General features: G+C 31.0%; 1 protein-coding gene and 1 pseudogene across 1 annotated transcript; one reads left to right on the forward strand and one right to left on the reverse strand.

The window, feature by feature from the left end:
- Nucleotides 1-544: 544 nt before the first annotated feature.
- The window catches only part of LOC106775027, a 23594-nt pseudogene continuing 9285 nt past the window's right edge, over nucleotides 545-14853 (reverse strand).
- Nucleotides 12526-13819, forward strand: LOC106775026 (the record flags this gene model as incomplete). Its single annotated transcript, XM_014662055.2, is given in 1 exon segment — nucleotides 12526-13819. A coding segment is annotated over 1 exon segment (420 nt), but the record flags the coding sequence as incomplete, so codon positions are not given.

A 14853-nucleotide genomic window follows, 5' to 3' on the forward strand; every position in this document is an offset into this window, starting at 1 on the left:
ATTTATACATAAAACACAATTTAATTAAAATTGAGCAAAACTGATTTATTTAGATAGTCTAATGCATTAAACTATTGAGGTTTGTACTAGTTTCTATTAGTATCACAGTATAAAAAATATTAGTGTGTCGTTGTCGTAATATATTTAGAATTTATTATAGACTGTGTAATAGAGAAGATCTTAATGTGTAATTCGAAACAGGAATTTTAGATGGTATAATCCCAAAATACATATTCTATAATATAGTTTTGAATTGAGTATAAGATATATATTATAGAATATAGTTTCAAATTGGGTACAAAAGTTTATGAAATAGATAAGTTGTTTTTTTTTTTCATATTGTCATGATAAGAGTAGAAATTAAGAATTGCATTAAGAAAAACCTAACATTGCAATCCAAGTTCTAAGAGCTCTGTATGTATTGGAAGCATACTCTTATATTGCGAGATAGTGATAACTAATCCTAAACCTTATACCAATTTGAAAGTTGTAAAAATATAAGATCATATAATACAACAGGCTGTTTATAGTTGTAATATTTAATGCAAAATATTTGTTCCAGAATTACAAAACTATACTAGAAAGAAAGTTATTAAAGTTTGTGACCAGCTTTTATTTGATCTGTCAGATCTTTTTATGGATATGGCATTGTCTTCTTGAGCTTATAACTTCTCAAGTTAAACAGAAACCAAATTGACTGAAACATTGGTACGATATTCACTCAAAGCCAACAGCGGAAAAACAATTCTGTAGAACGGGTAATGAATCAAGCAACTACTTTTGTATGCCCCCAAGGCCTCCTGTCCCAAATAAAGTCACACAAACATCAAACAATTTTGGTGCAATGCTATTACATCACACATAAATTAGTCATAATTCAAAAGATAGAGATTTAAGAGGTACTTGTTGTGGCCAATCGCCATCTTCTAACTGAGAATTGATGAGTAACTTTGCTGCAGAATGAAGAGGTGTTGGATCTCGCTCAGCCTACAAACCAAATTTAGAAAAAGACTAACAACAACACTTATAATATAATAAATCATAGATGGTGACATCTAACAAATACACATAAGAAGAGTACCTGTCCTGCATGAATTAAAGCCATTAAAGCCCAAGCTGTTTGACCTATATTTGATCGATTTCCTTCTAGAGGCACATACGTCTTCATGGCTCATATGAATTCATTAATATTTATAATTAACGACATTTAAACTAATGGAAATTGGAATCATAAATAATAGTGTTTTAATAACAAACCTTCATTGGACATGAAAGATAACTTTCTCCCCATCCACCATCCTCATTTTGTATTGATAGTAGAAATTTGACAGCTTTACGAATGGCGGCGCAGTTAGTGTAAGTCTTTCCAGCAGCAGCTAAACCTCCAAGTGCGAACCAGGAACTGTATGTGAAACAAACTCCCCAGATCCCAACCCAAGTTCCATTTGCTGATTGTTCATCTTCAATGTACTTAACTGCTTTTACAATAAACCTCTCTATCTCTTCTCTTCTATGATTTGGATATAGTTTTTTGAACAATACTAAAGCCTGAATTGCTGATCCAGTACACTCAATATACTCGTGCTCAACCACTATGTCCGCAAGAAATTCCGCCGGATTCAGATTCTACAAATTAATTACAAAAATAATAATAATGAAATCAATATCAGGAAACAAATTTATACACAATGTAGAAATTAACAATTCAAACTTACTTCCAACCACTTTTGACCTAATGCTGGCTCCCACTCTGTAACACCTCCATTTTTGCTCTGCAGTAATCAAACTTGTAAAAAGATCATATACAAGCAATTTAAATGAGTGGAAACTTCAATGAAGGAAAAATATTAAAACAAATTACGGAAAAAATGTGCATAATTTTAGCACTACAACAAGGATGTGTGATGTAAAAAAATATTAAGACGACAGATTAAGGGTGGGCAAAATAGAACTACTAAAATCTGTACTGAACTAAAAACTAATTTGTCTAAACTGTAAAACAGACAAAGTGAACTGTTTTTTGTTTTATCAAACTGGACTGAGTTGAATTATATTAAATTGTACTACTAATTTTTAAATTAAATAATATAACAATACATGTTTTTTTAATTAAAATTTATTTTAATATTTATTTTATTTTATTCATAAGTGTTTTGATATTATTATTTTTTATTTTATTTATATTTCTTTAATTATTATATGTATATGGAAATTATTTCATTATTGCTACTCTTTAGATAAATACAATAATAAAATAAATAAAGTACTACGTGAATATTCCAGTTATTCCTCTTCGTTAAAATTGGAATACAACTTTTTAATTCTAATTTTGTGTTTTAGTTTTCACAATAATATATAGAAAATTTAGTATATAAAGCTTTTAAAAGTGATTGAAATGGGTCTTTACTTTTCAAAATTGTGAGTGAAATGAATCCCTTCCGTCAAATTGAAACAAACAACTTTAAGAGCTTGATGATTTGGCAGAAGATCTATAAAATAATATCTCTTATGTTAAATCATTAAACCTTTAAGACCATTTGATTCTGTTTAACAAAAGGGACTAATTTCACTCAAAATTTTGAAAGTGAGAACTCATTTCAAACACTTTTAAAACGAGGGACTAAATTGAGATTTGTCAACGAAACTGGGGACAAAATTGGCTATTAAGCCAATATTATATTAAAGAATATGTTAAAGAATATAATATATTTAAAGTATTATTTTTTTATATAGTTTTTTTTTCTTTTATGATTTCTACTACTTAATTATTTAATAAATTTAAATTTAAAAGAAATATATTTTACTTTTATTACTTAAAATAATATTATTTAAAAATTAATATATGTTTATTGATGGAAAAAATATAAAAACTTATGATAAAAAAAATTTATCTTAAAAAATTAATTATTAATTTTTTATGTGAATGATTTCTTTTATTAATATTTTATTATTAAATAATTTTTTTTTGACAAAACGAAACAATTCAACGGAAATTAGAGGAAAAAATAAATACAATTTTTACATTTAATTGAATTGTAGTTTTTAAAAACTGAACCAATATATTGAACTTTTAATAAAAAATGAATCAATATTTTAATATAATATAATACAGTTAACTAGTTAACTATAGTGCAATATATATTAATTATTTTTGGTCAGTCCAACCATTGATTACCAAAATTAATCATATAAAATTTAAAAGTGTGCTCCCATTTATAGTACAATACCTGAAGGGACAACAGAAAATTGACCGAGTCATATAATCGTTCAGGTTCTAATTTTTCCCCAACAATCTCTTCTGGCAACATCGATAAAAGTAAACAACACTGAAACATGAATGATTGGTTAGTTCACGAAACATATACTTGTTGTTATTCCTGACATTTTTTAACAAATTAAAAAAATGTGTGTAACCTAAGCACTTAAATACCTTGAGACATTCTGCAGTGCCGTCAGAAATTTGTAATCCGTGGTCTCTGTCAGCAAAGGTCCATGCCCCTTTAGAAATGTGATGAAACCTACTCTTAAACTCTCCTGGACGGTTTTCTACTACCTACAATATTACAGTATCAATTCATTAATATTGCCTAATAAAACTAATCAATATTTCCTAGCGACGGGTTCGTTAAAGATATTTAAAAATAACGACTAAAAATCCAACAAAAATAAAAACATCTCAAATCATAATTTGGTGAGTTTTTTTTTTTTTTTTATTTAATGTGATATTTAAACTCATATTACCAGTACAAATTATATTATTTTTACAATGATTTTTTATATTTGTTGAAATTTATCCCATCTAAAAACTAATGCCATAGCAGTATTATAAATATGAGAAGACTTTTTAGATCAAATTCATTAAATCCTGTATAAAAAGTGATGGGATAGCAAAATTTTAATAAATTATAAAGATTTGTATACCAATTGAAATCAAAACAGATATAAAAAGCCATTTTTCTATACCTGTTAGACCTAAACTTGGTATAGAATTAGCACAATGGCAAAAATATAATATTGTAAAACTTTTTTTTATAGTGATTAAACATTATAAATGATATAGATTATTTAACATTATGTCCCAAATCTCCTTTTGTGTTTCACTTCCTTTGTTATGCAATTATTTTCTTTCGTTCTTGTTCACACATTTCACATCCTTTCTTTTCCTTGCTTCTTGTCATTGTTCTCGTTCATTATTTACTTTCGTTTTTTATCATTTTTTATTGTCATTGTTGAAGTTGTCGTCGTGGTGATGGGATGAAACTATTATTTGTCGTTGTCGGTTGCCATTGTTGGTTCAAGCTCTTGTTGTGGTGGTGTGATAACAGTAAATCTCACCATTACCCATGGTGCAATTTTGATACCAAATCAACTCTCTTTGAGCTTGAAGCTTACTTAAATTTCCGCTTTTATCCTAATTTTGTGAATAAGTCAGTCGATGTTATACTTAATGATTTTCATCGCCAATCCCTTCCATTTTGTAGGTTATTGATATGTTTTGGAAGAGGATCAAATTAGTAAGGAGTTGGAACCTAGGAAGAATAGCAAAAGCACCAAAATAGAAGACTGAAGAAGGCGCAGGCACGCTTGGGCACCCTCTTTTGGGGTGATGAGGGCCAAAGGTCACGCAACCACGCCTGGGCACCCTCTTTTGGGGCGCTGAGGGGTACTTGTCGTGCAAGGACGCCTGGGCGCCCATTCAAGGGGCGTTGAGCGCCACTCACCACACGGCTATGACTGGGTGCCCCAACTAAGGCGTTGAGCGTCAGCCACTTATGTTGAAGTCGCGCCTAGCGCCCTACTGTTTGGCCGCTGAGCGTGACACTTGATGACGTGACACTCTTGACCTATTTAAAGGCTTTTACGTGATATGGTGGATATCTTTTGATGGCTGAAGCACAGAAACCCTAATTTCGACCTTTTGGAGCAAGATTGGGCGAGTGAAAGCTCTCATTTTCTCTTCTTTGTGTTTCCATCTCTTCCACATTCTTCCATTGTAAGCCAAGGTTCTCCATGACTATGGAGAACTAAACTCATTTATTGTTGGGGAAATATTTAACCTCTGAACTTCATGTATTTGAACATGTTTTGAACATATTATGCTTCTTTCATTGAATGCTAGTAATTTTCTCCCATTCTTAATGCTTGTTATGTTTTTGCTTGATGTTTGGATTTGTTTGTTATTGGAAAATAGCTTATGAATCATGACTTGGAGTAATCTACCTAAAGGAAATATTTTCTAGAAATAGAGATATGACCTTTAGTTGTCATAAACTTCTTTTCTTAATGCAGAATTGACTATTAGGATTTTCAAGAGATTGATGTCTAATAATCAAGTCTAGGATTTTTATGTCAAGGAATTGGGTTTGATGTAATCCAGAAAGTTGGCATTAGCATTTTAATGAAGGAGATGAGTTCTAATAGGCATGAAAGTGAAGTAGGTGAAGTCAATCCCAACATCATCATCTCATATCATCGTTAATTTCATCCATTCATTCTTGTTTTAGTCACAGAAGATCAATTTTACATTTAAAGCATTACATTTACTTTTATTGCATTAAATTTCATTCAATGGAATCGCTCTACAGTCTTAAGTAGTTAAGTCATTATACGATTGTTTAATGTCACACAAGTCTCTTGGGATACAATATTTGGTCTTACTGGTTTATTACTTGATACAATTTGATACACTTGCCAAAGTCTTAACATGGTGGGTAGGTCAACCTTTCGTTCTTCATCACTGGTTGAAGTTCTTAAGGTGATGGGTGGATGAAGTTGTCCTCATCATTATCACTATGGTTGAAGCTCTCGACATTGAAGCCCTTGTCGTGGTTAGTCCTCTATTGCTTCGTTATAGTGGTGGGTTTGTAAGTTGCATGCTTGGTGTGCGTTTGACCTTTTTTCAGTAGTGTGTTGTGATGTTTTGTTGTTGTTGCGTAGTGTGTTGGGTGTTACAACTACATATATTATCATAATTGCTTCGTCAACTTGGCAGGACACCATTTTCTTTAGCTAGAATTGGATCTTGGAATCTCAACTCTCAAACAGAAACAATGTAAGTCATTTTATTGAATTAAACTTGAATCCACATTTTATATGGATGCAATGGATATAAGTTGTTTGAGGTGCAGAATAATTGGTTTCGTAAGGAACATGTTTGTTGGTTTGGTGCAGTTTATATACTTGCAGCATTTTGAGTGCACATCGGTTGAGTATAAATATTGGTTATCATACATAATATTTTGGGCAGAAATGTGGGATTTTAGGCAATGGACATGTGTTGTTTCCGTGTAGTTTAAATTGGATATTATGCTTGTTGTTTTGTAAAAGGAATTGGACAGAATAGTGAAGAACTTTGGTGGGTTCAGAATATAACATTTGTTTTTGCGGAAAGCTTTTTCTCCTCTACAAAACACAATTTGCAACACATAAATATAAGAGTAAATTCGGTTTGATTATTCTATCACTAGGAAGCATTATAATTAGAAGTGAGCCTTACCTGTGCTTAGGTCTAAAGAGAACATTTCCACTTCTTGGTTTAGTTGAATTTAGAGAGAGACGTTCATCTTTAAAGGTGTGTTTGAGGAAGATGATTTAAAGAAGAGGGATTGTATGAATTTGAGAGTAAATTGTTTGTTATTTTTTTTAACAGATTTAAAAGTAAAATTTGTGTAAGATTTGATCTGATAAATAAATAAAATGTTAATTAATAAAAATTGAAAATTATCAAAATGATTTTAGAAGTAAAATAATATAAAAATGATATTTATTAGTAACATATTTATTGATAAAAAAAGTTTTAAGTGTATAATTTAGTCATAAGTTATATAATTTATTGTTTTTATGGTCAAAGTGTATATTCATGATCAACTAAATAATAAAATGAAATTAAAGTATCACATTAGATACAAAATTGTATGTAAATAATAAATTACTATAGTTACTTTGAAATGTAAACTTATCATATTCAAAGTGGGGTCTTGATATATAATTTTCATTCACAACTGTTTAATATAGTAACTTCAGTCCAAAAAACATAAAAGTAATAGTTATGTTCCTCTGTAGATGAGCACTGAAGATAGTGAAGGTCATGGAAGAATTAGGTATGAATAATTTAGGGTTTAGGGATGAACCATTGAGCAAGTCTGTCTGGAAAGAAGACGTAAACGATGAAAAAAAAAGCTGGTTCGACATTCTTTCTCAAGTTTCTTTGACAACAAGTCATCTTTACATTGCAAAAAAACTTCCTAAGCCTGGAACCTATACCCTGTCAGTTACTCTCCATGGAATGGGGTAAGGGGTTGCAATACACTACGTGGAATCGATTCCAGTTGTGTGGAATCGATTACACCCACCACGGAATAGGTTACTAGTATCACTGGAATCGAGTACCGTTTCTTCTTTAAGACTTCATCTTCGATCTCCGTTTAAACCTCCATGTTCACCATGGAAACCAGCCGCGTGAAGGTGCATCAACCAACCGTCATCGAATGGGATACAACAATTGTAGGGTTCAGGTTGACATGCAAAGGTGGAATTATGGAACACAGTCTAAGTGCACCAAAACCAAGACCAATGCCTTTTGAGTTCCATGAATTTCTGTTTTTCATCAAACTCGTTGAGCTATAGTAAGCATTTTAACAAGTCTCGTGATATTTTGCATTCATTAATCATGGCTTGAGATTTGAAGGCATTGAGGGTAAAGTGTTAACTTGACATGTTCTTTTAGTTGACTTTGTTATTTAGTTGCTTAAAATTTTGTTTTATTTTTATTAACAAATATTAGTTGTTAGTACTAGTGGGAAAAATGAATCTACAATCTCTTATTCTCTCTTTCAATAAACTTTACCACCAAACTAACCTTATAACTCAACTAATTATAAATAATTATGTGAAGAATAATTATCCAACCAAAATAACTTGTTAGATGAATTATATATTTTGTAGAAGTTAGTTCGCGTAATATAAGAGTTATTTCGTGTGTTTATATAAGAAGCAAATATTTTAATTTAATGATATATACTAACCTGAGATATCTTGATAAAATCATGTGCTTTTTTAAGTGTGGGACCAAGATCATCAATTAGACCAGTAGCAAGAAACGCTTGAACCATGAAAGCAGCATCCCATGATTGCGAATTAATTCCCTACATTATATATAGAAAATTGCATTTATTAAGTTATCAACTTTTATGGTTATCTTACTAAAAAAAAGATGATATTAACTGAGTTGTATTATATACCTGTACAGACATCCCATCTTCTGAAAGCCATAAATAATCTGGGACTCTTGCAAGATGCTTCTTAAAGGAATCTCCATTTGGATCGTCTACCCAAGAAGCAAGCAAAGAGCAAGACTACCAAACACAAACACCAAGTGAACGAAAGCTAAAAATTAAAATAATAAAGATTCATTTGAAATTATGATGATTACCTTGTTAGTTAATACAGCCACCATGTATGTATCGAGTATATTCATCTTCGTAATGAATACCTTTTATGGCTACATCAAGTGCCTTTTCTCTTATCTTATTGAAAGGCCAGCGTGTGAGAAGTGGCTCAGTCAANNAATAAGCANTGTCCCATATTAGATCTTGTATCCAGTGATGCGGATAATACAGATCTTCCTGTCACCGACACATTATGTCCATGTATTTTCATTTTTAATATTAAAATATTTTTTTCTTTAATTAATTACGTGTGCTTTTTACAAGTTAATCATAAGAATTTTAAAAGTTTTATTACCTTCGCACATTTATGACGAGCTTTTTTCCAAGTATTTTCATCGTAAGGTTCGGTAAAGAGTTCTTCTCTCAAATCTGTGATTAGTGGTGTGACTGGACACACGAATCTTTTCCCGTATATATATGACATGGGCATGTATACTTGCCGACAATAATACCACATTTTAGCTGCATTATTTAATTAAGGTGAAATTAAGATACAATAATACTCAATTTAATGATGAACTCTTGTGTATATATATTGAATTAAGTAGTCATATGAGAAAAAATAAAATGAATTAATTAACCAGGATGCATGGGGAGAAAAGTAGGAAGTATCCAAAATTCAGGGGGCAATGGATTGCATCCACTCCAATCAACAATACCAAGTACCTGAAAACAATAACATTTTTTTAAATTACTCACAAACTTACATTTCTTAATTTTGTGTGTTTTAAATTATAGGAAAGCATGCATACCGAAAGCCAAAATTTTCCCCATGAAGGCATAAGTGTAATGCTACCATGATCATGAATCCACTTTCTGGCCTTAACGCAAGCGTTGTTATGACCTCCATTGGCTCCTTCTCCAAGAATTCTCATAGTTACGTAATTGAGTGCGCTACAATACATGGTGCTTGGACCCTCTATGTGTAATCCCCACCCTCCATCTTCGTTCTTCCGATTGTTACCAATTCGTATATATTAAGAACAAACTTTCAAATTTCATGACTGCTATATATAATTTAAAGATATAATAATAATTTCACAAAACAGAAAAGAAAAATGTGAGAAATAGCATGTATTATTTTCTTTCTTCAACATGAAGTTCAGTTTGGTATACTGTACGTGATGATTATACAAGTAACGGAGAATTTCTGCACGATGCACTTCTGAAAATACCGAATCAAGATGTCCAGTACTGTACACGGAAATGATCTGCAACGTTTAAAGCAAATAGATAGTACCTAATGTTATGTATAGAATTTCGTAAGTTTCATGAAGATAGTGAAAAATCAAATCCAATATTAAGTACACAATGATTTGAAATACTGTACAGGAGTGGTGAGCCTCTCACTTTATAAGAGATTAATTTTTTAAATCAGGACTGTAAAATGATTAATTAGTCAAATTTATGAATTTTGTAAGTGATGCTTGCTATAACTATAATAGATTTTTTATCATAATTTTATTAACAAAATTACCACTAGTGCATAAATATTTTTTAACGTCATGCATTAACGTATCAAAGGAAATCCAATGTAAAAAAATGATGGATGATAGTTTTGTAAATAAAATACCATTATAGATATCGATTTTCGGGTGTCAGACCTTAAATAAGGTATATAGGATGTCAAATGGTCTGCATACAAAATTGAAAAATCATTGTTTTATTATCTTTAGAGGTCGGCTCATCTCTCCACAGATGTGAAAAAGGTCCAAAAATATGTCATTTTAAATGTTAATATTAATTTTTTTTACGACATAGACGTTGATTCCAGACCAGACGTCAAATTTTCTGTCAAAAGAAACAAAATCAAAATTGAAAAGTCATTTTTTTCCGATATAAGACGTTGGGTCCCTTTCTCCAAACGTCAATAAGTTACGAAAATACATTAAAAGTAGTGTCAAAATGGATTTTTTAACAATTAGACGTCGATGGTGGAAGAGACTAAAATCAAATACTCTTTTAAATCCTAAAACTCATAACATAAGCCTCATTTTCATTCCCGTTTTCATTTCGTTCGCGTTTGTTTTGGTTTCAGAAATTCTAATTTGATATTTTAAGTTCATCGTAATTGTCTTCTAATTTTCTTATACATCTAATACTTGAAATATTTAATTAAGTTTCTATCATTTTTTTACATTAAATGGATGTAGTGAGAATTATCTTCTTTCATTATTTTGCTAATTTGTCTCTATATTAAGAAATATTAAGTTAAACATTAATATAAAAATAATATTAAAATAGTGTGTAACTTTTATTCTTTTCATTTGAAATTGTGTTGATACAGAGATCATAATAGTTTTTAATAGTTTTCGTGTTATTATCTATAATCATAAAGAGATTGCTTTTCTTTTATTTAATATAAAATGAAAAATAATTTTTATTTTTTCAATTAAAAATGTAGTAGATAATAAAAATTGTTTCATTTTATCACAAAACCCTATTTTTTAGGTGTCATTCATTTAATAAAAAGTTAAACGATAAATATTTAATTAAAAAAATATAAAAATTAAATATTCAATAAATAAAAAATAAAAACTCAATAAAAAATATTTATTTTTGAAAGATATGACACTTAATTTAATTTAAGTATAATATAATATAAAAAAGTATATATGATATATTCTGAATTCGTACCATGATAGGAGTGAAGAAATGAGAACCCCCCATATGAGCAGGCCAATGGCCATCACTAGTTTGCAGCGCCGACAGGTAATGAGAAGCCCTTTTTATGGACTGAGTAGCCTTCTCCCATGTAATTTCCTCATCATCTTCTATCTTCACTTTGCTTATTATTTGTTTGAATTTTTTTTCCCTCAAAATCTGCACAAAAATGGAAAATAAAGTTATATTATTTATTTAATTTATACTTTCCTTTTCGGAATAATTTTCATATTTTACTGTTTTCATCCTGTTTTCGGAATAATATTCATATTAAAAGTCATATAAATGATTATTATTACATCTGAGGAATGAGGTTATTTGAGGATAAGAAAGAAGAAGAACCTGAAATCGCCAAAGACGATCGCCACATGCCTTTTGCTGAAAGCGATTTTGGTAGAAATGTTGACGAGCTGCTTCAACCTGGGCTCGTTCTTCATCCGTTCCTGCTTCAGAATCAAACTCCCATATTTGTCTTCCTGCAAAATTGTTTGTGCTGAATATGTATGGACTCTTCCCTCCATCTGCTATCTTCAATCTCCACATCTTCTCAGTTGCTCCTGCATCTTAAATATGTATACTTTAAAACCTCATTTATTTGTCTTCTCACAAGTCTAGAAAAATTAATCCAAACAAAACTGCAACTTAAAAAATATAAAAGGACCAAATAAGATGTGTGGAAGTTGTGAGTGTGTTGCATGACAAACTGATAATTAGAGTACATCATGTGATTTAACTCCTCCCACAACAAAAAGCAGTAGCAGGAAAAAACCTGCAGATGACGACGACGAAGAAGTAGTGAAGTGAAGGATAAGTTGCTTACTATATCTGTCTATTTATGTATTTATGCACGTTTAGTAGTCTACTCAAGCTTTTATAACTGTCAAATAAATGACTTAATGAATGTGAATTTAGTCTTGTATTATTATAACAAGGCTTAATAGCCTTTTTATTTTTTTTTTTCTAAATTTGCTTTATTTTCTGAATTAAGTCCCTTCTTTTAAGAGTGTGTTAAATTAGTTCTTATTTAATAAATTTTTGGGTCAAAATCGTTCCTTCCCTTAAATAGCCGTAAACACCGTTAACTTTCTTTTCTCTCTCCTTTGGTTCTTTGGACATTTCTCTTTCTTGTCAGCTTTTTGTCTTTTTTTTTCCCTTTTCTTCTTTCATCGATAGTTTACTTTTGGTTTAATAGTTTATTTTGTTCTTCGTTTGATTGAAGTGTGTCAAATTTGTCTTCTTTTTAAAAATATGTCAATTTCGTCTTCATATAAAAAAAATTGTGTCAATCAAGTCATCTCCGTTAAATACAAACTAATGATGTTAAAAACTTAAAGTGAGTTTTGAATAATAACCACTTCATGGATCCGATCTCTAATATTGCAGTGGATAAAGTGAGTTTTAAAAGCAATGATTTTTAACAGAGATGACTTGATTGACACAAATTTTTTTTATATAAAAACAAAATTGACATTTTCTAAAAGAAGAACGAATTTGACACATTTTAACCAAACTGGTATAAAAGAAGCAACTAAACCTTTACTTTTTATAGCTTAAGGTCCTTTTCACTTTCAATAATGAAGTCTTTCGGTTCCTCCCTCTTCGTTTCACTTTGTTCACTAATTTTTTGGCTGTCTCAGGTTTTTCTCTCTCACCCACTTTCTTCATTTGTCAACACGCGGAGGAATATCCTTGAGGGAATGAGTTTTCCGTAGAAGATTATGTTCTCTGCAGCTGGTAGTTGAAGAGTTGAATTCTTCACTGAGGAACTCAAACAGGTTATCATCACCATCACTGTATCACCAAAGCTTTTTTCATCTTTTTTCGAGAAATCATCACGCCATTTATCTGAACAAGAACCACTGTAAATAGGAAGGTCACAAAGAAAGAGGGTTTCTTCTTCTTCTTCTTCGTATGGATCTACCTGCAGTAGGATGCTTTCTTCATTTCCTGCTTCTTGATTCGAGTGAAACTCTTTAAGCGCCGTTGTTGTATAAAGTTACAATTCTTTTGTCAATTAATATTGTTGATCATTATATTAATTTTTATGATATTAATTATTTTTTCTAACATTCAACCCTATTGTGAAACCAACTACAATTAGAGTGGTTCTATACCTTGTGGTTTCTCTCAAATGGCAAGTGCATCAATTGGACATAAACATGGCTTTTTTTACACGATGATCTCAACGAAGTCATGTACATGGATGAACCTCCAAGATTTATCACAACTCCATCTTCCTCGCGTACTGTCGTCGCCGGCAGCCATCATCCCAACTCTCACCAGCCACCATGAACGCCACAGATTCTCCATCAACACCCAGACGCAAAGCCACCCAGAATCGCATGAGGCCACTACCCATCTTCCACAAAGCTGCCGTCGCAGAAGAATCAAGACCCAAGTTAAACCCTAAACGCCCAAATCGCACATCAACTCCATTGAAGCTGCCACCACGACCACCATCCACGATCGCCGTTCTTCACCTGCAGAGAATAACACGGAATCCAGAATCGCGTCGCTGGCGTCGCTGGTTGCCATTGCCAACTTCTATGGCCGTCGCGACAACGCACATCTCCATCATCCACGAGAGCTTCACCCAACCAGAACCACGATCTTTGCGCACACCATGGTTTCTCCACCTTCGCAAATCGCAAGCACCTGCAAGAAGAGAAATCCAAACAGAGATGCCAAACCCAAATTCCAATCCTGATGAAAGGGTGCCCTTTTCACTAAATTAGGGCACCCTTCAATACCAGTGATGAAAAAAAAAAAAAAGAATAAAAGGTACTAGAAATTTAACAGATCATTGAATAACCATCTAGAAGAACAGGCTCAATGGACTGAAAAGAGGTTTTATAATTAGTTTAGTAGGTGAAAAAATGAACTAACGTTGAAAGAAGAAAAGGGAAAAAAAAAGACGAAAAGATAACACTGACCAAAAGGTCTGCAGTGTTGCAGAGAATCAAAGGAGATAGAAAAAAAAGTTAACGATGTTACACATGTTTAACGGAAGGACCGTGTTGACCTAAAATTTATTAATTAAAAACTAATTTCACACACTTTTAAAAGAAAGGACATTTAGAAAATTAAACAAATTTAGAGATAAAAAAGACTATTAAGTCTTATAATAATAATAAAATGTTGTTATTAAACACTAAATTTAAATATAAAAAACTATTATTATATATGTTACAAATTTATTCTCTTTATTTTTTATGAAAATAATTTTTTTTATTAATGTTAGACTTAAATATAACAAAAGTAAAAAAATCACATAATCTCAAAACTCGAATATTAAACTCTTCAATTTAAAAATATGAAAAAAAAATTAAAAGAATACTGAGGCAAACATAATTGTTCGATTTTTCTTATTAGAAAATTGTTACTAGATAGGAACGTGTACTTTTAAATAACTTTTAATAGGTTTATTTTTTTTTTTAATCTTATTACTCAGTTTCCTCAATTAGATCTTACTATAAATAAAAGAAATTATACATAAATATATAATTACTTATTTTGATAGTACAACCGTATGATTGAGATTGATGATCCCTTTATTGTAAAATGAGAAGTTGGGTGTCTATTAAAAGAGGGAAAATGTTACTTTGACAACACATATTTGACAACAATTTGCCAATGACACGTGTTGGTGTCTCATTTGTTGTTTTTAATGAATTTTTTTAAAAAGTTTAATTTTGTTATGGAGGGCATATTTGGAAACAAAAATGCTGAAAATGGGTTGGTG

The sequence above is a fragment of the Vigna radiata genome, chromosome 10 (genome assembly GCF_000741045.1).
Source record: "Vigna radiata var. radiata cultivar VC1973A chromosome 10, Vradiata_ver6, whole genome shotgun sequence".
Lineage (NCBI taxonomy): Eukaryota > Viridiplantae > Streptophyta > Magnoliopsida > Fabales > Fabaceae > Vigna > Vigna radiata.